This window comes from Coptis chinensis, chromosome 3, assembly GCF_015680905.1.
Source record: "Coptis chinensis isolate HL-2020 chromosome 3, ASM1568090v1, whole genome shotgun sequence".
NCBI classification, from domain to species: domain Eukaryota; kingdom Viridiplantae; phylum Streptophyta; class Magnoliopsida; order Ranunculales; family Ranunculaceae; genus Coptis; species Coptis chinensis.
The window spans coordinates 87,680,437-87,700,953 of NC_141458.1; the positions used below are offsets into that span (position 1 = coordinate 87,680,437).

The window sequence follows — 20,517 nt, forward strand, 5'->3', positions numbered from 1 at the left end:
AAGTGATAGGTCAATGTCATTTCCTACTAGCCTGGCTTTTAGCACTATCTGTTTATGAAAATTTGATGCATAACGTTCTATAAATATTGAACTATCTCGGTAAACAAGCTAAACGGTTGCTAAACATGATCAGATGTACTTCAATTGGTAAACACAATTAGATACGAACTACTTGGCACTGGAAGGATTAAGTGTGGACTGATTTCAAACGATTTACTTTGAAGGCATTATAACATATAAGCACAAAATGCAAGACAAAATAAAAGACTTCTCATTCCCCCCAACACGCGTACACTCTACTCAAGATAATTGCCTGAAATTTAGTCTTAAAAAAAATATAAATATATGCTATCGGTTTGCACATATATACAAACTCATGTAGTTCATTGTAGATTTTATTCCAAAGGCTCAGCCAATAGGATGCGGACTGTCAAATCACTTCGATACAAGTTTGAAAATTTTGAACTTGCTTCAAATATGAGTCTGAATTTCAAAAAGAGATACTTTGTGTGCCAGTTCAGATTTTATCTATTAAAACCCACAGTTACCAGAAACAAGACATGGGTTATTCTTTGTTTAAATATTTCAACCCATTCCAACATGAACTCTAGAAAACCCTATCCACGCTGTCAAACTCAAAAAAGAAGGGAGTTAGATACTACTAACAATCAGTGGCGGAGCCAGGATTTTGTTCCAGGGTGAGCCAATGAATGCTACAACCGTAGACAGATAGCTTGTAGGAAAGTAGAAACACAATTCATAGACACACAGCTACTAGTTATCTCAGTTTAGAGTCGGATGGTGTGCATCACGATTAGCTAGTTTGATCTACGTAGAGACCACATCTATTAGACGAACAAGAATACAAAAATAATATGAAAAAATGCCAAAAAATTAGAGAGCTCGTGGCTTCACTGTCTCTCCATTGTATTTTTGTTTTCTGTTTTTTAAAGAAATTATTTTGTTTGAAAGTTCTTTCTAATTTTGCATTTCGATCTCTTCTTATGATAAACTCAATTAACCCTGAAATTAAAGGTGTGTCTATGACCACAGAAAGATCCAACCATTAGTTAAATTTCTCAATTTCCAAAGATCCAAAGGTCACATTTCTCAATTTCGAAGGCAACCTCTTTTTAATCAAGTTATCGCCATTATTTCAAAAATTTGAGAAAGATGAATAAGATGGAAATAATAAATACAGAGATGTTAATGAGAGTTAAGACATGAACGCTCAACAAGCCTTAATTCAGTTCAACCATCTACAGACGAAGTAGTAGTGACCTTGCTGGAAAAACAAAATCAAATTATGCAACAAAACTCCAAGTTGATGAACGATCAGCATGGTCAAAACTCTAAAATGATGCAACAAACGATGCAAATGATGCAGTCTTTGTACCAAAAGGTTATTGACATGTCTCCTAACCAAAATAATAACCAAACAGGCGTGTTTCCATGTCAAGCAGTACCTAATCCTAAGTCAACAAACACCGCCTTCGAAATAAACAGTATTCAATATAATGGTAATATAACCCTAGGGGACCTACAGGCAGTCACTACCCTTCGTTCAGGGAGAGTAGTTGATAACAAAGTAACCATGCCTGAAGATCGCCCGCAAACAGAAGCTAAAAATGAAACCATACCAAATACTGCCATAGAAACTGAAGACCCTACAACTGTAAAAGGGAAACCCTTACAAAACCCCATAATAGAAATTGATGATCCGACGCCTGTAAAGGTTCCAACTTGGACACCTAGATGGAAAACGGCTAAATATAAAGTAAAGATTAATAATATTTTTGACCCTTATGCTAAATATAGAGATAAACCACCGTATCCCCAGAGACTACTTGTGTCTAAAAAGGACGAGAATTTTGATGAGATTAGGGAAGTGTTTAACAATCTGACTATAAACCTACCTTTTCTAGATGCTATAAAAAGTCTACCTAGACACACTAAGTTTCTAAAAGAGTTGTGCACCAAGAAGAGGAAAACCAACATACCCAATGAAGCCTTCTTAACTAAATAACATCCCTCTTTATCTGAACATAACGGAATTATTAAGTACAAGGACCCTGGTCGTCCTACTGTACAATGCACCTTGGGAGATTACTTCATAACAACTGCTTTATTATACTTTGAGGGCGAGTGTTAACTTACTCCCTTTTTATTTATATAAACAACTAGGTCTAACAAAATTTCAACCAACCAAAATGCATTTACAGTTAGCCGATCGTTCTATTAAGTACCCCAAGGGCGTAGTTGAAAGCATTCTCGTTAAGGTTCAAGACTTTTACTATCCACCCGACTTCGTTATTCTCGACATAGAAGTTGCTCATGATTCCATTCCCATAATCTTAGGGCGTCCTTTCTTGGCAACTGCCAATGCCCAAATCAATTGTCGAGATGGCTCAATGACTCTTTCTTTTGGAAATCTTTCTGTGGAAGTTAACATGTTTAGACAAAAGCAGGGACAACTAGGTTTGCCTATAAAAGGAGAAAGAAAGTCCATTGAGAGTTTTGTATCTCACATTAGTGCCGCCGACGATTTTGTCCCCACACTAGTAGATACCCCTCTTATGGAAGAAGACAAAGATCATAATTTCGACTCCCTAGATGTAGATGAAATCGAGGGAGATTTCCTTCGACTCTTTTGCAACCCTTCTTCGCTAGCTACCACACGAGTCCCCTCCTATTGATATCCATTCATCCTTTGACGCCATGACGGAAGAAGAATTTTTCAACCTCTATCCCACTGATTCTTTTAACCCACCTATTGAAGGCTATCTTGCATATCTCAAGGCTTCTGATGATCTAGAACTGAGAACACTAGTTGAGCACCATTTTACCTCACATCCTCATGTCACTCATTCACCTTCCATCATGAATTTTCCTCGCCCTCCACCTTTTCAAAGAACCATTGAGTTTGCACTTGACCTTCTTGTTTCTCCTATGCTTCATGACTTTTTAAACCCATCTGGTGAAGAAGTAATACCCAAGGACAAGACACCTGACACTTTCATTTTTTCCATTCATTCCTTCTAAAACTTATCCACATCCCACGTATTTTCCAAAACCATCCATTTTCTCACGCTCATTCACTTGGCATCCCTTTCATAAGAGAAAACAAAAGAAACTATATACTCAATTAGGTTCTAGATCCATCAGAATTCACTCCCATTCCACTAAGCCACGTTATAGGAAATCTTGGTGCTTAATTTCTGTTTGATGGAGCATTCCATGTTAACAATTTATGGAAAGATCCACAATTATTTAGATTATTAATATATGGTAAACTGCATGTTAATATATATATCACATTAAGTCTAGGGAATCTGACTTTAAAAGACCCATATAATTTTTTGTAACATACCACCTTTCTGGAGTATAGGCCACAAAATTTTTCAAATTTAAAAAGAGTTTTTAAATTTTGTTTAGGGGTGGCGTATTTTAGTATTTCATTTCAAATCTTTTTGCCACCCTTTGCCGGCCATGTTTACTCTAGTAGAGTCCATGTTAGTTAGTACGTAACAGTTTAATTGTGTTTCATGTTATCATATCTTTCTTATAATATTTATGTTATAGGTACTGCCAATTTTTGCCACGTTTCTATGGTAAATTCTTTCCTTATCTCTTTACACTTCGAGGATAAAGCATTCGATTGTTTGGGGGTGGGATGGAAACATTTGCAAAAATTAGGCACTTTTAGGATGTAAATTACGCACTTTTCTTTATAAAATGTTAAAAATCATAAAAATTAGTTAGTTATATAATTTAATTGTGCCATTGAATTATTTCATGAACCCCCTTCTCGCAAATTATTTGGGGGTGGTATATTTAATTTTAGCACATTGTACGTTCACGTATTAAAATTGCATGTATAAATATCGAAATCTTGATTTAATTGGGATGCATAATGTAATTAGGTACCTTAATTACGTGAAATTAACTATTTCACAAAATTTCAGAAGCTAATCCGATAGGAGCCATGATAGGCGCATGCTTGATTTGTGAACGTATGGTATTATTTTATTTACGTTAGAGTCCGCTTATGTCCTAAACACTATTTATTATTTCATGTTATCCCCATAACGGGTGGAACTCATATAGGAGTTGCATATGTTTTTATTTCTTTATATTATTATATATTAACCTTCTTTTTCAGGTGCTCCCATTTACAAGCACTTTTCTATAGTACTCTCTATCCTTTATTTTCATTCCAAACTTTGGGGAGAAAGCATGATTCTGTTTGGGGGTGGTATAGAAACACGTTGTAAATGTTTAAGCACATATTAGGTTGTATATATATATATATATATATATATTAATCTAGTTCAAACAAATAAAGAGATCAGGTAAAACACCTGATTAATGCAGAAGTGATCAGTCAGCAGCAAGAACAATTGTAAACAAACTGAACTTTTATTTATATAGATGGATGTTTATGTTACAGGGGGGAAAGTGAGAGCACACAAAGAGAATTGAAAGTTAAAATAAAAGATAAAATTGAAAGATATTCCTCAACAAGGGTGAGGTATCCCTTTTATACTAGTCGGAACTCAAAATATAATTTGGAGTCCACACAGGAAGTAGCTACGTGTGCTAAAAGAGTCGCAGTCGACTGGGCCACCATGACAAGGCATACTTTTCTTTTACTTCTGTCTTGAAAGGATAGGAATCCTTATAATGCTTAACTTTTGACTTTGGGGAAAAGCAAGGGTTCCACTTAGATAAAGCATTGTCTTTCCAGCTGTAAGGATAAGAATCCAAAGCAAAATAATGCTGATTCTGTTTCTGGTCCTTATCATGGGTCATAATGTCTGTCATTATGTTCAGGAGTGCCAAGTTGGGTACGTAGATTCTCAACAACTTGGATAAGGATATCATTATCCACATCTTCTGGTTCTGACTCAGAGGAAAGGTACCCGAGATGATTAAGGTACTCATAGGATCCCTCTTCATTAATAAGCTATAACATTTCCCTAGCAAATGGGCTAAGATCCAAAGAACTGGTTCTGCTGAATTGTTTATAAAATTTGGTTCTATTAGAATTGTCCAAAGATTCTATAAGGATTAAGAATCTATCAGATTCAAACAAAATAGTGAACTTTGGATACTTTTGTATTAAATTATGTCTGATAAACCACTTAATCTGATGAAGACCAATAACACGAATTTCGGCCATTTCTCTGATTATGTCTTATGTTGTAATAGTATAAAATTTCTCCTTAGATTCCAAAAGAGTAAGAGCTTTTGATATATCAAAAGGTCTCTGTTTGTGGATTCGGACCAAATATACTGAAGGATAAGTTTCATATTCTGTATATTCAGGGCAAGCTGTGGTAAATTTATAGTAAACAGTTCCATGCCATTTCATCATAGTATTTTCTATGGCTTGAACCAACGGAATAGTCAGGAATGTTCTATTATTAGTTCCTGCTTCCAAAGAAACCTCTGTGTTGATAGTGAAGGATTTAATAAATCCCATCTCTAATAATTCATCAATTAAATACATATCTCCAGGATGAAAATATTGCCAAAATGTGGCAGGAAAAAGGATATGAAGACTTGGATGCATACTATGGGTGCCTTCAGTGATATGGGCAATACCTTTAACAATTAAAGGACAAGTTCCCAAAACTATTGAATTCCAATTATTAATCCATTTCTGAAAATGTGAAGGAGGGAGATTTTGGATTAATTCTGGCAAAGGTGCTGGAAGGGAAATTTTGGCTTTATTCCAAAAGGATTCTGAAAAGTCTTTGGAGAGAGTACTCCAAGACACACAATCAAGGGCTCTCTTTAACTCACTGACTTTATTATACTTGAAGTCAGTGCAAGTCTTGATTGAATTATGGTTAATCTTGTTAAATTATTAAGCAGTAATCTTGAGGATCTAGAAAAGACTCCTCTTATTATTCTGATCAAAAGAATTGATAACATTATCCAAAATGGACTTCTGAAAGCTGTTAAGCTTTTGATGTGTAAAGAACTTATGTCTGTTATCATGGACGTAAGGTAACTCTAGATCATCAAATCATACTTTTCTTTTACTAGTACAGTTAGACTTTCTAGAAAGATTATGCGAAGAACTCGCAATGGTGCTGATATAATCAGTCTCCAAGGTTTTACCCTTGTTGGAGTTGTCAGGTTGACTAACAGACTCCTGGGAATAATCCCAGTTAGGGAGGCCTAAATTGTCCTTAAAGATGTTGATAATTTCAACATCAGCAGTATCCTTAAACGATTCAGAGGCCACTGGTGGTTGCTCTGTATGTTGTCCATATAATGGATTCTCCAATGAACCAAATTGGAGCATTCTAGATTATGTAGAAGACATTAAATTATGTCTTAGATGCACAGGATATAATCCTGGAGAAATATTCTCTGAATAATAATGAAAAGTATGTTGTTTCCAAAATATTTGGGTACTTATAAGAACATCTGTTTGTGAATTATATTTCACAATCTTGGCTCGCCATGTCCTGCAAAGAAAAGGAGATAAATTCAAAAACCAAAGGGTGATTCTCAAAGTTAGTGTAAATACCATAATTATTAATTTTATTAATAGGCATAATGGTATTTAAGAAAGTGGTTCCCAGTATACTTTGCTAGGTAAAATTTTTAATTAATAAGAATGATAGAGGTATATTCACCTCATTCTTACTAATAGTGACCTTAGTAAGTTTATGCTGAAAAGCTATTTTACTACCACTAGCACTGGTCATAGTTTTAGTAGTAGTTTCAAAATATTTTTGAGGAATTAATCCTTCTTGGATGCAATTCATATCTGCACCACTATCAACTAAAGCAATATAATCAGTAAGAATATATTCTTTGTTAATAATCAAAGTTATAAAAATATTCCATTTCCTAGAAAATGTAGAGGATATAAAATTGCAGTGTTGGAAGTCATTGTCTGACTTTTATGTAATAACTTCCTTGAATTGGTGTTTCTCAATATGAAACACTCTTTGTTTTAATTGAAGAATCTCCTTGTTAAGATTCAGGTCCTGAGTAACTAGAGATTTTGAAGAACTAGGTTTATTTTTTCCTAGGCGATCAAAAACCTCTTCAAGATTGTAACCTTCAGAATGATCAACAATATTATCCTTCACTGCTTTGAAGCAAGTTTTAATTAACTTTAGCTTAGTATCAGGGTTAGTAATGGAATCTATAAGATCCAAAACAATTTGCTGATCATGGGTTAAGACATTAATAGTCAACCCATTCATCTGTAAGATAACTTCCATGCTATCACATTTTGCTTGCAACATGTTACACTGACATGGTGTATCATTAACAGAAGAACTAGAATAAGGATCATCAGATCCATTATCTGATTCAGAAGAACGAGTGTTAAGTAAAATTTTACTTAATTGTAATTTAATATCTTCATCAATCTCTAAATTATTAAGTTTCTGTTTGGTCTAACACCTGTTGGCATAATGACCAACCTTTTCACATTTCAAACAAGTAACATTACTTTTGTTGTGTGGATTATTATAAAACTCCTAATTAGGTTTCCAATTTTTATTGAAATTCTTTTTATTCTTTCAAGAATATTTTCTCTTGTAGGGTTTCTGGATTTTTTTAGAAGAAATCTTCTTCTTCCTCTCAGGAGGAATATCATAAGCCAATTGCTCAGAAAATTCTCCTAATTATTTCTTACCCGAAAGATTTTGCTTTTTAAGCTGATGCTGTAGCTTTAGATCATTACAAAGGCTAAGACCTTTTTGAATGACCTGATTAATGAGACTCCCATATATATAAGACTCATAAGAAATATTAGATCCTCTATTTAAATATCTAAGCTTTTTTCTAAACTTTTCTACAAAAAAGTTAGGAAGATCATCAATAAACTTAGATTTCCAATGCTCACTATTATCATCATGTAATTGAAGCACTTTGGCTAAGAAGACATCCTTATATCATCTAAAATAAGATAGAGTAGGACATCTTAGATTTTGGAGAAGTTTTCTATTCTTCTCAGCACTCATGCCTTCCGGTCCCATGAAATAATGGACAATAGACAGACATAAAGTATAAACAACATCTGATATAGCTAACTCTTGGTTAGCTTCTGAACTAAACTCCATCTTGGTAGAGTTAAAGATTTTAGATCTTTGCTCATTAGTGAGAATATTATCCCACCAACCTTTAAAGTACCAACAAAACCATGGGTAATAAATCTATAGATATCTGCGTCTGTATTACCATGGGCTTTGCAAACACTTGCATACATGAGCATCTCCTGTAAAGTGTGATAAATCTGATAGTCAGATTTAGCATCAATATTCCAAGTTATCAGAGACATGACAGCTTAATTTGAGGTTAGTGCTTAATGGTGAGGAAATGTCTTACAATTATATTTAATTGTTTTATTTCCTAAGAAAAGATGTATGTAAGAGATATAAGTATGATTAAGGAAAAAGGCATGAGGGTTACTCTTTAGGACTACTTGCTAAAGGTTCGGTTTTTCAACCACAAGAATGTCCGCCTGGATCCTAAAATATTGTTGACTCTTCCTTTCCAGTATTATAAATAGTATCTTGTTAGAGATGAAGTTAGGATAACTTAATTTCATTCTTGTTGATATAAGACTATTTGCATAAGCAATTGGTCATTATTATTTCTTTATGTTTATATTGGTAACTCTGGGACGTCACCCAAGTCGCGTAGGGTATATGCAGTGCCATTTAGCAGGAAATGCGTTTAGGCCGTTTGCTCCCCGTAAAGTGTTGATAGATGTGGTTTTACGTAATATAAACTTTAAAGACTTGATTTTGATTGTACTGTTTATAATATTTGGAGAAGAAGAGGATGTATCAATGACTGCATCATGAGTAGTTTTAATACTGTTTAGTATGATTATAATTCATTATACTCTACTTGTTTTGCACTAACACCTCAACACCCATGGCACATTTATCAAATGATGATCTGAGTTCAATTAAGAACACATAATTAATCGAGTATGATCTCGACACACAGGACAAAATGAATAAATGGACGATTCTTAATATTGATCCCAAAACCATATATAGATATGGTAACTGGATTGAAATATTGACTAGTAAAATTGCTATAAAAACTATGGAACAAACTATTAGTTTACATTCCATGAGTAATAATTTGCATCTTTTAAGTCCTCGTGATTTATATCCTTATGTGAAAAATTATAAATTCATTCATGTAGGATTAATACAGGTTGCCTTTAGACCTTTGACCCTTTTGGGTATGAATGCTTGTATTCAAGCAACTCTTAGAGATGCTAGGTGTCTCGACTATTTATCGTCCCTCATGGGAGCAGTAGAGACTAGTCTTTGTCATGGACCAGTCTATTTTAATGTCTATCCTAATTTAAGTTTATCTTTATCGGATAGAAATCTTTATGATTCTTTATCATTACAAATTCAGGCTAAAGGTTATAACTTTTTACCTGGATCTGAGGTGATTGGAATTATATACAGAATTCACTATAAGGTGTTACAAACTTTAACTCCTAATGCATGGAATAAATCTACACCCGGTAAAACTGTGTTAATTGATACAAATCTTTTAACTTATAGTGTAGCAACACCCATGATGATTCCTTGGAGTGATATTCGATTTCCTGATTCATGGATTTGCAGAAATGGGCACTGTTCAACCACAACCAATTATTAATAATGATTTAGATCAGATAATTCAATCTACAGAAGGTGAAGTTATATTAAACTTTAAGAAACCTTTTGTTAGTAGAAGTTTGTCTTCGAGATCCTCTTATAAGATCTCCATACCACAATATTCTAGGAATTCAGTTTTAGAACCTGAATCTTTATCTCAGTATAATCAATCTGTAGAAAAGATTCGTATCTCTAATCAACAAATACCACATGGTATTTATACGCAGAAAGCTAGAGAATCTCCCACAGCGTCAGAGATGGATTTTTTTTTTTTAATGGATTACACCTTTTATGAAACAAATCAATTTTATAAATTAAAACATGAAAAGTTGAGTAAATATTTTACTCCTATTGAATTGAAACCTATGATTTGACCTTATGATGATTATTATGATTATCATTAGAAGAATCATACTACTCTTGCAAAATGGTTTTGTCTTTAGTATCAGAATCATAAAATTTTGAATGGCAAAATTGAGCGTGCAACTCTAAATAAAGTTATTAGTGATTATTTAAAAGCCAAACAACAGGCTAGGCTTATGGCCAAGGTAAAAATTGAGTTACCTAATAATCATAATAATACTTTAATTAATAAAGAAATTATTTTACCTAATAAAGAGGTAAAACATAATCAAGTACAGGAAAAGATAATTTCTCAACCAGTAATTTCTGAAGTAAAAAATAATATTACTATTGAAAAATATACCTTAACTCCTGTAGGCAATAATAGGGTAAAACCTATTTCTCAGGTTAATAACTATTTACCCACTCAATCTGGGTAAAGAGAGATTTACCAAATATCACAGTAAAATCTCATGTTAAAAAAAATTATGGACTTGTTGATAATTATATTGGAGTTTTAGAATGTGATAAAAAAACATTTTACTGAGAACAAGAAGATTTCGTTTGTTCATCCTCCAATAACACCTTTAAATCTAAAGGATAATATTGAAAAGGTGAAACCACCTAAAAAACTGGACATATTAGTCAAAAAGACTGATAATAAATTTAAGAATTATAAACAACCAAAAAGTCTTAAAGAGAAACAGCACTGGAAGAGACTTATACCTAAAGCTAAAGCTCTTCGTTTTTGTCATAAATGCGATTATTATGGTCATAAGACTAGTCAGTGTTCTACTATACCACAGGACTATAGTAATCTTTTGAAGATAAGAAAATTTAAGATTAATTCACAAGATAAGACCCATAATCTTAATTATCTTCAGAACTTTATGACTTTACAAAATCTTGGTTCTTTTAATAATATGAGACTTCCTAATACTCTTCATTTTAAGGGTAATTCTCGTATTACTAATTTTCTTGATTTACAGTATGAGGTTAATAACCTTAAAACAGAAATAAAAGCCTTAAAGATTAGTAAGAATCTTTTGGATAGTTCAGTTTTTTAGCATTATAACAAGATGGATAATATTATATTCCAAAGATGGAATGTTTATGTCACCTTGGTTATTAAAGGAGAATATACCCTTTGTATGAACACAAGTTACAACCTCTAAGACCCAATGTCTTCGAGCCCCCCTCTCTCTCTCTCTCTTTTCTTCTCTCTTCTTTCTTCTCTACTGTTCCTTTTTATATCATCCCTCCTTCCTCCCTATCCGTTGCTCTCCCTCCCATCCTTTGGTCCACCTTGGCACACCTGCCTTCTTAGGGTTCCGCTACCTTTCTACTGTACCCCCATTTCTTTTCCATTAAGTTGCCTCTTCTTTGACTACGACCACACTTTTCTCACATGCCCCTGTACGGCCTTGTCCCTCTTAGGGTGCCTTGGACACAATCTGGTGCTTCGCGCCTCTGCTCTCTTATCCTACTTCGGGCCGACGGGCATGCCACCTCGGATGTCATAAAATAGGCTAACACAGATGCCCCCTCTCGGCCCTCGGATCCACTTGGGTCCGCGGGCCGAGACTCGCCGACTATCCCCTTGACGTGTTGTCCCATCCTAGGTCCTGTCACTCACTCCTGAAGCATCATTTCATCTGACATCCCTGTTCCCACGCTCGTTTTGAACCTTGGGACATCGAACACGTGTCTCGTAGCACGTGCCTCTCCTCACACGCGCCACCGCCCTTGTTTCATCGAGCTCCGTGCGAACACGCGTCTCTTCCTGTGTGGCCCTTTTCCATGCTTTTTACACTTCTACCCCTGCCTCTTCAAATCCCGCCCAAAATAAAACTCTCTTTGCTCCCCTTTTGTCTTCCTCACTTCCAACCTTTCCTCTCCACTTAACACAACCTCTCCAGTTCCTCACACATGTTCCTCATTTTCTCTAGCCCCCATGCTCTCCCTTTCCTTCCTTCCTTTCCTTCCGGCGAGCCTTCCCTCTCTCTTGCTTTCGCTCCACCGTCGATCACCGTCGGGTTTAGCTTATCCTTCAACAGGTTCGTACTTTCCTCTTTTCTTTTTTCGTTTATAGGTGCCTTTTATTTTGCTAAACTCGTTTATTCCCCCCCTACTCCGTTCAACTCCTTTGCTATCGTGTGTTCTTTGCGACCCCCAACCTGACTTTCCATTACCCACCTGTCATCGCCATGTCGGACTCCCATTCTGGTGGCTCCTCCGCTACCAGATCTTCCAGATCTAGGGCTTCAACCTCCAGATCTGCTGACTCCACCGACCTATTCTGAACCGTCTGGATCCACCGCGGACCAGTCGGAGTCCCCTTCTTCGGATCCTACTCGCTCCTCCGCTACCCTTTCTACCTCAGGGAGTCCCTCAACACTTCCTCCCCAGCCTTCTCATTATCGGAGGCCTAACTTGGCCGCCGTCCAAGCCATAAATGGCATCCCAAGAGACGTGGTGTTAGAACATGTACCAAGAGTCACCCATTTTCCTCACCTTGTTCTGCCGCGGCCAGGCTATTTAGTGGCTACGGTGGGTCAAATCGCCGCTGGACTCCGCTTTCCCCTATCCCTACTTGACGTTAAAGTCTGCAACCACTTCAACATCCCGCCGTGTCAAGGCATTGGCAACTTCTGGCACATCATGTATGCCGCCAACTATTACAACAGAACGAATACCCCGCGGATTGGCTTGCACGATATCACGGCTCATTATTTCATAATGAAGAGCACCAAACTGGGGAGTGTAGGATACCAATCGTTCTGCGTGCGCCCTCAAAAAAAGTCCTTTGTTATCCGTGTCATCACATCTGACAAGGTGTGGCACCACTACCTTCTATACGTGTCTGAGAATTTACACTCCACGGATCTCCCTCCAGAGCTGTCTCTTAGACACTCCCATTTCATTGATCGCGGTGAGTCTAGTTAGCTGTTGTGTTGCCATTGATGTGATGCCTTTCTTAACCAGTTTATTCTTCTATGTTTCAGGTTGGGCCCCAGACTCACACTCCCAAGTATACACCGGCGTTTCCTCTGAAATTTTTGACAGACTCCGCAGCCAAGGAGAGAGCCAGTGCGACATCCTTGGCATTGACCCCGACAAGGGCAGCCCGCTCCTCCTAGACCCTTCCCTCAAAGATATCGGAAAGTACAGCGGTCCTTTGTACCTTCTTCTGCCTCCTAAAGAGAGGAAACCCAAACTCTCTCCCCCAAAAAGCCGGCGACAAAAGCGCCCGGTCCATCGGTCTTTTGGGTTTACCTCCAAAATCTCCCATAGTCAAGCTCTTGCACGTAAGGCCGCGACTTCCCAGACTCGGAAGGCCCCTTTGGTTCTCCAGCGCCCATTCCAGACCCTGCTCCCCGATCCTATTCTTCCATAGCTGACTGGGAGGACGACTTTGCTCCTACTGCTGACATGGACGTCTCCAAACTTAAGCTTTGGGAGAGTGATTCTGAGGGTGAGGCCCCCTCCAACACTGCGAACCAAGGGTCCTCACGCCAAGAAGGCCAAGACCACCGCCTCCACCTCCAAGTCCACTACCTCTCGGTCAACTTCACCACGGCCGATAGCCACCTTATGCCATCCTAGGAAAGAGGTCGTCCCCCTCGATCCCCTGCCTACGGGGCCAGTTGAACTCTGGCACCCTCAATTCAAGGCTAGGGACCGTGACATCACCACCAGGGACTCCGCGCTGGACAATCCTGCGGTAGCCGTCTCCCTATTTTTCAGCTCCCATCTCCCGCGGGACCAAGCTTATGGGGACTCCGGCTCCTTTGCCTCCCACAGGGCTGCAATATACACTGGATGGGAGAGGGTATGTCCCCCCCCCCCCCCCTTTTCCCTTTTTTCCTTTTCCAGCTGAGCCTTGATGTGGGCTATGTTATCCGCGGTCTCACCAACACCCTGGATGCCCTCGAAACGGTGAAGGCGGAAATCCACGGGCCAGAAGGATAGAAGGCCAAGTATGCTAAAACGGAGGCAGAGAGAGATGAGGCCTGTCTTACCACCATCAAGCACCACAAAGAGCTCCAATGTGCAGAACAAGTGCTTCAAGATTATGTGGCTGGCGTCACTTCCCAGTTGGAGCGATAGAGAGATCTTGAACAATCACTAAAGGATGCAGCGGAACATTTCAAAGCCTTGGCTTCTAAAATGATAGCCAGGGAGCTGAAGCAGCAACTAGAATCCATCACCGCAGCTGGACGTCTTCTCCCCGACCAACCATCGGCCACTGCCCCTTCCGACTCTGCGGTGCCTTCTCCTGCTCTGGCCCCGAAGGTCGCCATCCAGACCGGTGTGTCATTCTCCCTTATAGATGTGTATGAAGCTACTGAGGCGATGGAGGAGGACCCTAGCATCCGGATGTTTGTTCCACGGCTGCTTGATGTTCTCCCTTTGGGGTGTCTGTAGCAGCTGTAGGTCCCGGACATCCCTGCCTCCACCACAGTGTAAGGTCCCTCCCAGTTGGGTCCCAACTTCCTGTTTGTCTTCTCCTTGGTGGCTGGGGTCACCCTCCGAAGCACCAGATCTCCAACATGAAATGTCCGCGGCCTCACCCGTTTGTTATACTGTCTCTGCAATCTACTGTGATACTCTTCTAATTGGATGCGCGTAGTGTCTCTCCTCTCCTCTGTTAGGTTCAGTTCCTCAACCAGAATTTTCTCATTCACTCCTGCCTCCACCGCTTTGGTTCTAGTCGTCGGAGCCATCATTTCCACCGGGATCACTGCCTCCATTCCGTAGGCCATTGCAAAAGGGGATTCTCTTGTAGATGTCCGCAGCGTTGTGCGATACGCCCACAATACATGATTTAACTCGTCTGCACAGCACCCCTTGCGCTCCTCTAGCTTTTTCTTTAAATTATCCATGATAAACTTGTTGGAAGACTCTGCCTGACTATTCCCATTGGGATTTTACGGGGCAGAAAACCCTTGCTTCACTTTGTAGGCTTGGAGGAAGGCTTTCACTTTTCCCCCCGTGAATTGAGTACCGTTGTCCGCGATGATGGTGTGTGATATCCCAAACCGGCATATTATATTCTCCCACAAAAACTTTCTCACCTGTTCCTCTTTCACCTGCTGTAGGGCCACACACCCTCAACCCACTTCGTAAAATAGTCCGTCGCGGCCAGCATAAACCTACTTTTGCTACTGGCCATAGGCAGGGGCCCGACGACATCCAACGCCCACATAGCGAATGGCCACGGACTAAATACCTTGTGTAATGGTTCTGCAGGCGAATGTATCAGCGGTGCAAAGGTCTGACATTTTCGGCACCTCTTGGAATACTCAGTCGCATCTCTCTTCATGTGGGGCCAGAAGTACCCTTGAGATAGCAACCGGTGGGCCATCGTCTTTCCTGCCGAGTGGCTTCCACAATCCCCTTCGTGAGCCTCTCCTAACACCTCTTATGCTTTCTGCGGCCCCAAGCATCTCAAAAGTGGTCCGCTGACGCTCCGCCGATATAACTCTCCATCTGTCAAAATGTATCTCCTTGACCTCTGTTCCATTCTCCTTCTCTCACCTTTGTCCCCTGTATCTATCCCCGATAAGTAACTTTTGATGGGTTCCATCCATCCATGCTCTTGTTCCGTAGTTAGGCACACATCCTTGTCCTCTGCGGTGCTTGGTTTGCTCAGCACCCTGACTTCAATAGATCTACCCTTTGTCCCAGGGAGTACCGCGGCAACGTACGCCAAGGCGTCGGCGTGCCTATTCTCCCCCCTGCCTAGATGAGCAAAGCTGATCTTCTCAAACTTTCCTGCCTTTTTCTGTACCACCTCTAGATATTTGGCCATCCGAGGGCACCGCGCCACAAATCCTCCATTGACTTGACATATTACCAAATTAGAATCTGAATACACTGTCAATTTGCACACACCCAAATCCTTGGCTAAATCCATCCACTGCTATCACTGCCTCATACTCAAACTCGTTGTTCGAAGCCGCAAAACCCAGTTTCATTGACAACTCTAGGCTAGTGTTCTCAGGGGTGGCCAGCACCACCCCAATTCCGTTCCCAGTATCTGTAGCTGATCCATCCGCGAAATATCGTCCAACCATTCCGCATGTCCCACGGATCTAAGGGGTCATGATTTTGGTCCGTCTCCTATTCCATAACCATCTCTTCTCCCTAGGTGGGGTCCTCGACTAGAAACTCGGCTAGGAATTCCACCATCGCTTGGGCCTTCTCTGCGGTTCTAGCTTGGTACTTGATCTCATAAGAGCTGAGCAGCACGGCCCACTTCAACATTCTTCCTGACTTCTCGGCCCTCAATGCTTGCTTGAGTGGCAAGTTAGTCACTACTACCAAAAAATGAGCATTGAAGTATGGTTTCAACTTCAGCACTGAGAAGACCAGTGCCAGGGCATACTTTTCAATCCTACTCTACCTCGTTTCGGCGTCCAACATTGTTTTTCTTTGGAAGTACACCGACCTCTCTGTCTTTCCCACCATCCTTATCAACACTGAACTAATCGCACACTCCGACACCCCCAGATATAAGTACAGCTTCTCCCCCTGTCCTGGCCGCGACAGGATCGGGGCCTTGCCCAAATATTCTTTCAACTCCTGGAACGCCCTTTCACATGCCTTGGTCCACTAGAAGTCACTCGTCCTTCTTAACAGTAGGTACAATGGCCGACACTTGTCTGATGACTTGGGATATAAATCTATTAAGCACCGCGACCCTACCAGCCAGCCTCAGAACTTTCTTCACATTCTGCGGGGACGACATTTCTAGTAAAGCCCTAATCTGATTTGGGTTTGCTTCTATGCCGCAATATGTGACTATATACCCCAGGAATTTTTCGGATGTTACCCCAAATGTGCACTTCATTCTCTGGGTTCAACATCAGCTTGTGTCCTCGCAATATGGTGAATGTCTCTCTCAGCCCCTCCAAATGCTCCTCTTCAGTTATACTCTTCTCTACCATGTTATCTATGTAGATCTCCATCTTCTTTTTGATTTTAGCCTCGAACATCTTCTCTCCCACTCTCTGAAATGTTGCCCCTGCATTCTTCAAACCAAAAGGCATCTTGGTGTAACAGTATGTTCCCCCTTCCACTATGAACGCCGTTTTTTCTTGGTCCGAACCGTACATCACCACCTGATTGTAGCCCATTGACGCGTCCATGAATGAAAAGAACTTATACTCTGCAGTTTGGTCCACCAACTCATCTATCCGCGGTATGGGGTAACAATCCTTTGGACACTCCTTGTTGATGTTTGTGAAATCCACACACATTCTTACTTTCCTGTTCTTTTTAGGCACTGCTACCACATTCGACAGCCATTCAGTGAACTTGCATTCGCGGATGATACCCGCATCCTTCAGTTTCTTTACCTCCTCCCGAATTCCTTGCACATACTATGGTTTCATGCTCCTCATTTTCTCCTGGACTGGGCGGGCCCCTTCCCGCATGTGTAATCTGTGACACGCAAACTCCGGGTCCAAACCCACCAAATCCTCGATTGTCCATACAAATACATTGTTGTTCTCAGCCAACAAGGCAATCAGTTTTGCCTTCCAACCCTCTGATGACAAACTTGCCCCCACATTCACAAACCTCTCCTCCACGGCCACTCCGATGCTCACAACCTCAATCTCGTCCATTGTCTTGCCCCCGACGAGTGACCTCTTTTCTTCGGCCGCGATCTGTAATTGCTATGCTAGACTGTCCCCTATCTCCAGCGTCCCCTTACCGGGTGCGCGCACAAGACCCTTCGCTGTTACCTGGCAGAGGTTCTGAGTCGCGACCTGATCACCCTTTATCTCGTACATTCCCCCATTCGTCGGGAAGCGGATCACCAGGTAATAAGTGGAGGGAATTGCCTTCATCTCATGAATCCATTTTCTTCCCAGGATCCCGTTGTATTGCGAGTTAGTGTCCACTACCATAAACTTGGTGAAAATAGTCACCAGCCCCGCGATCACCGGCAGTACTAGCTCCCCCAATGGCTCAGTCATGTTGACGTTGAACCCGAACAAGTTAGTCCGTGGAGGCTTCATCTGCTCCTTTTATATTCCCATTTCTTCCATCGTACTCTGAAACAGCAAATCCACTGAACTTCCGCAGTCTAGTAGCACCCTCTTCACCATGTAATTCCCCATTGGTAATCACCAGCGCATCTTCGTGCGGCGAGCTCACTGACTCCAGATCCTTTGGAGTAAACTCTATCCTGTCCTTTCCTCTGCTACTTCCTGGAATTGGTCACGGACTGCTCACAACTTCGTTTATCTGTTGCAGACTGGCTGTCCTCCTCACCTTATCCCTATGGGCATTCTTCCCCAGTGTTTCTCCGCTAAATATAACATTTATCGTGCCTAGGATTCTGGCCGCGGCAGGAATCCTTTTGATCGGTTGAACTTCCTTGACATGTTCCTTTAGTTGTCCTCTCCCAATCATTCTCTCTACTAACCATTGTAAAGCATAACATTTATTGGTAGCATGATTCCTAACCTGATGGTATGCACAAAACGACTTTCCCTCTATCTCCTTAGGCGAGCTCCGCGGTTCTTCGTAATGTCGATGTCCCTTGATCAGGGGCAGGATTTCCTCCAACGGCTTGTTCAGTGGAGTCAAGTCTATCTCGCGGTAAGGTTTTCTCTCCCTGTATTCCCTTCGGGCTTGGTCCCTACCCCTCTCTGCTCTCTGTGTCTCCCCCCTGTAGGTTCCTCCGTCACGTGCTACGACCCTGTCTCTGTCTCTCCTATCCTCCTCGGCCATGGCGTGCACTGAATTGTCGGGTTTCTTAGGTTCCTTACTATTTCTCCGCAAAATGTCCTCGTATCGGATGTACCTCTCTACCTTCAAGTACAAAGCATGCAAAGTGGTAACTTCAATCTTTGATACTGATTCATGCACCCTGGTTCCCTGCTTCAGTCCATGTTGGAATGCTATGACCGCGGTGCGCTCATCCAAACTCTCCACCCTCAGGGTCTCTTCCTTGAATCTGCACAAGAAGTCTCTGAGTGTCTCCGTGGACTTCTGCTTGACATTAAAGAGATCTGCTATGTCTACCACCCTCTTCTTCTGATGGATGAAGTGATTCACAAAAGCTTGCTCCAACTCCTCGAACCTTTGTATACTCCGCGACGCCAACCGATAGTACCAGTTGGATGCTCCTCCTTTCAAACTAGCAGGGAACATCATACAACGGAGGCCATCATACTTTGCTTCTTGCCACAGCGGCATCTACTACTGGAAGTGATGCAAATGGTCCGCTCGATCTCCTTTCCCGTCGTACCTCTCAAACCGCGGCTGCGTGATCCTTTTGGGTAGCTCTGAATTCCAGACTGAATCAGCAAGTGGATTCTGTTTCAGGCTGTCCACCACCTTCTTGGCCACGCCATGTTTCTCCTTTTCCACCGCACGGTTGTCCTCTCTGTCTCTTTCGATCATCGCCTGCACCATTTCCATGGTAATGCCTCCTGCGTGGTTCACCCCAGGCTTCCTGAGGAAGTTCCTCACTTTGCACTTCCACTTCACTACCCGCAGGTACTGCGGTTTTCGCTCCTCCCTGAGTGTCTTCTCTTTCTCTTCTCAACTCCTCATTTTCTTCCCTAAGTCTACCTACCTCCTCCTGAAGCAACCTAGTCGCTTCAGCCACCGCATCTTCAACTTCCTCTTCCCCCACCTCTATGTTTTCCACACTCGCCATTTCATTCTGAATGGCCTCCTCCCTCGTCAGCCTTCCTCTGCCTTGTCCTCTCCCTCTTCCTCTACCTCTTCCTCTCTTAGCTGGAGCCATGTTTCGCAACTTCCCCTTCTTCCCAAATAGTGGACCTACCTTGTCCCCACAGACGCCAAATGTATGAACACAAGTTACAACCTCTAAGACCCAATGTCTTGAGCCCCCCTCTCTCTCTTTTTTTCTTCTCTCTTCTTTCTTCTCTACTGTTCCTTTTTATATCATCCCTCCTTCGTCCCTATCTGTTGGTCTCCCTCCCGTCCTCTAGTCCACCTTGGCACACCTGTCTTCTTAGGGTTCTGCGGCCTTGCTGCTGTACCCCTGTTTCTTTTCCATTAAGTTGCCTCTTCTTTGACTACAACAACACTTTTCTCACATGCCCCTGTACAGCCTGTCCCCTCTTAGGGTGCCGCGGACACGATCTGGTGCTTCGCGCCTCTGCTCTCTTATCCTACTTCGGGCAGGGCATGCCACCTCGGATGTCGTAAAATAGGCTAACACACTCTTACTAATCATATTGCTCTTATTGATAGTGGGGCAAATTTGAATTGCATTCAGGAAGGTTTAATTCCTACTAAATATTTTGAGAAATCGACTCAAAATCTTTCTACTGCTAGTGGTGCACCCATGCAGGTTGCATATAAGTTAACAGATGTATTCATCTGCAAAGAAGGACATTGTTTATCTTCCACGTTCCTTCTAGTTAAAGATATGTCTCAGCACACTATATTAGGGAATCCTTTCCTTAATTCTATCATGCCTATTATTGGTATTACTGGGATAGGTATTCATGCAACC

The 20,517-nt window shown here is 41.0% G+C and overlaps 2 protein-coding genes across 2 annotated transcripts; both read right to left on the minus strand.

Moving 5' to 3' along the window:
* Positions 1–15,432: 15,432 nt before the first annotated feature.
* On the minus strand, positions 15,433–15,822 carry LOC147511407 (uncharacterized). Its single transcript, XM_086598450.1, has one exon. It carries the CDS (start codon positions 15,820–15,822, stop codon positions 15,433–15,435), a length of 390 nt encoding a protein of 129 aa, XP_086454576.1.
* A 2,417-nt stretch (positions 15,823–18,239) lies between these two features.
* LOC147511408 (uncharacterized) lies at positions 18,240–19,223 on the minus strand. Its single transcript, XM_086598452.1, has one exon. The coding sequence runs from the start codon at positions 19,221–19,223 to the stop codon at positions 18,240–18,242; it is 984 nt and encodes a 327-aa protein (XP_086454578.1).
* Between the last annotated feature and the right edge of the window lie 1,294 nt (positions 19,224–20,517).

Bases quoted from the DNA above. Each gene is read 5' to 3' on its own strand.
- LOC147511407 (XM_086598450.1), bottom strand. From the start codon at position 15,822: ATGGCCAAATATCTAGAGGTGGTACAGAAAAAGGCAGGAAAGTTTGAG.
- LOC147511408 (XM_086598452.1), bottom strand. From the start codon at position 19,223: ATGCCGCTGTGGCAAGAAGCAAAGTATGATGGCCTCCGTTGTATGATG.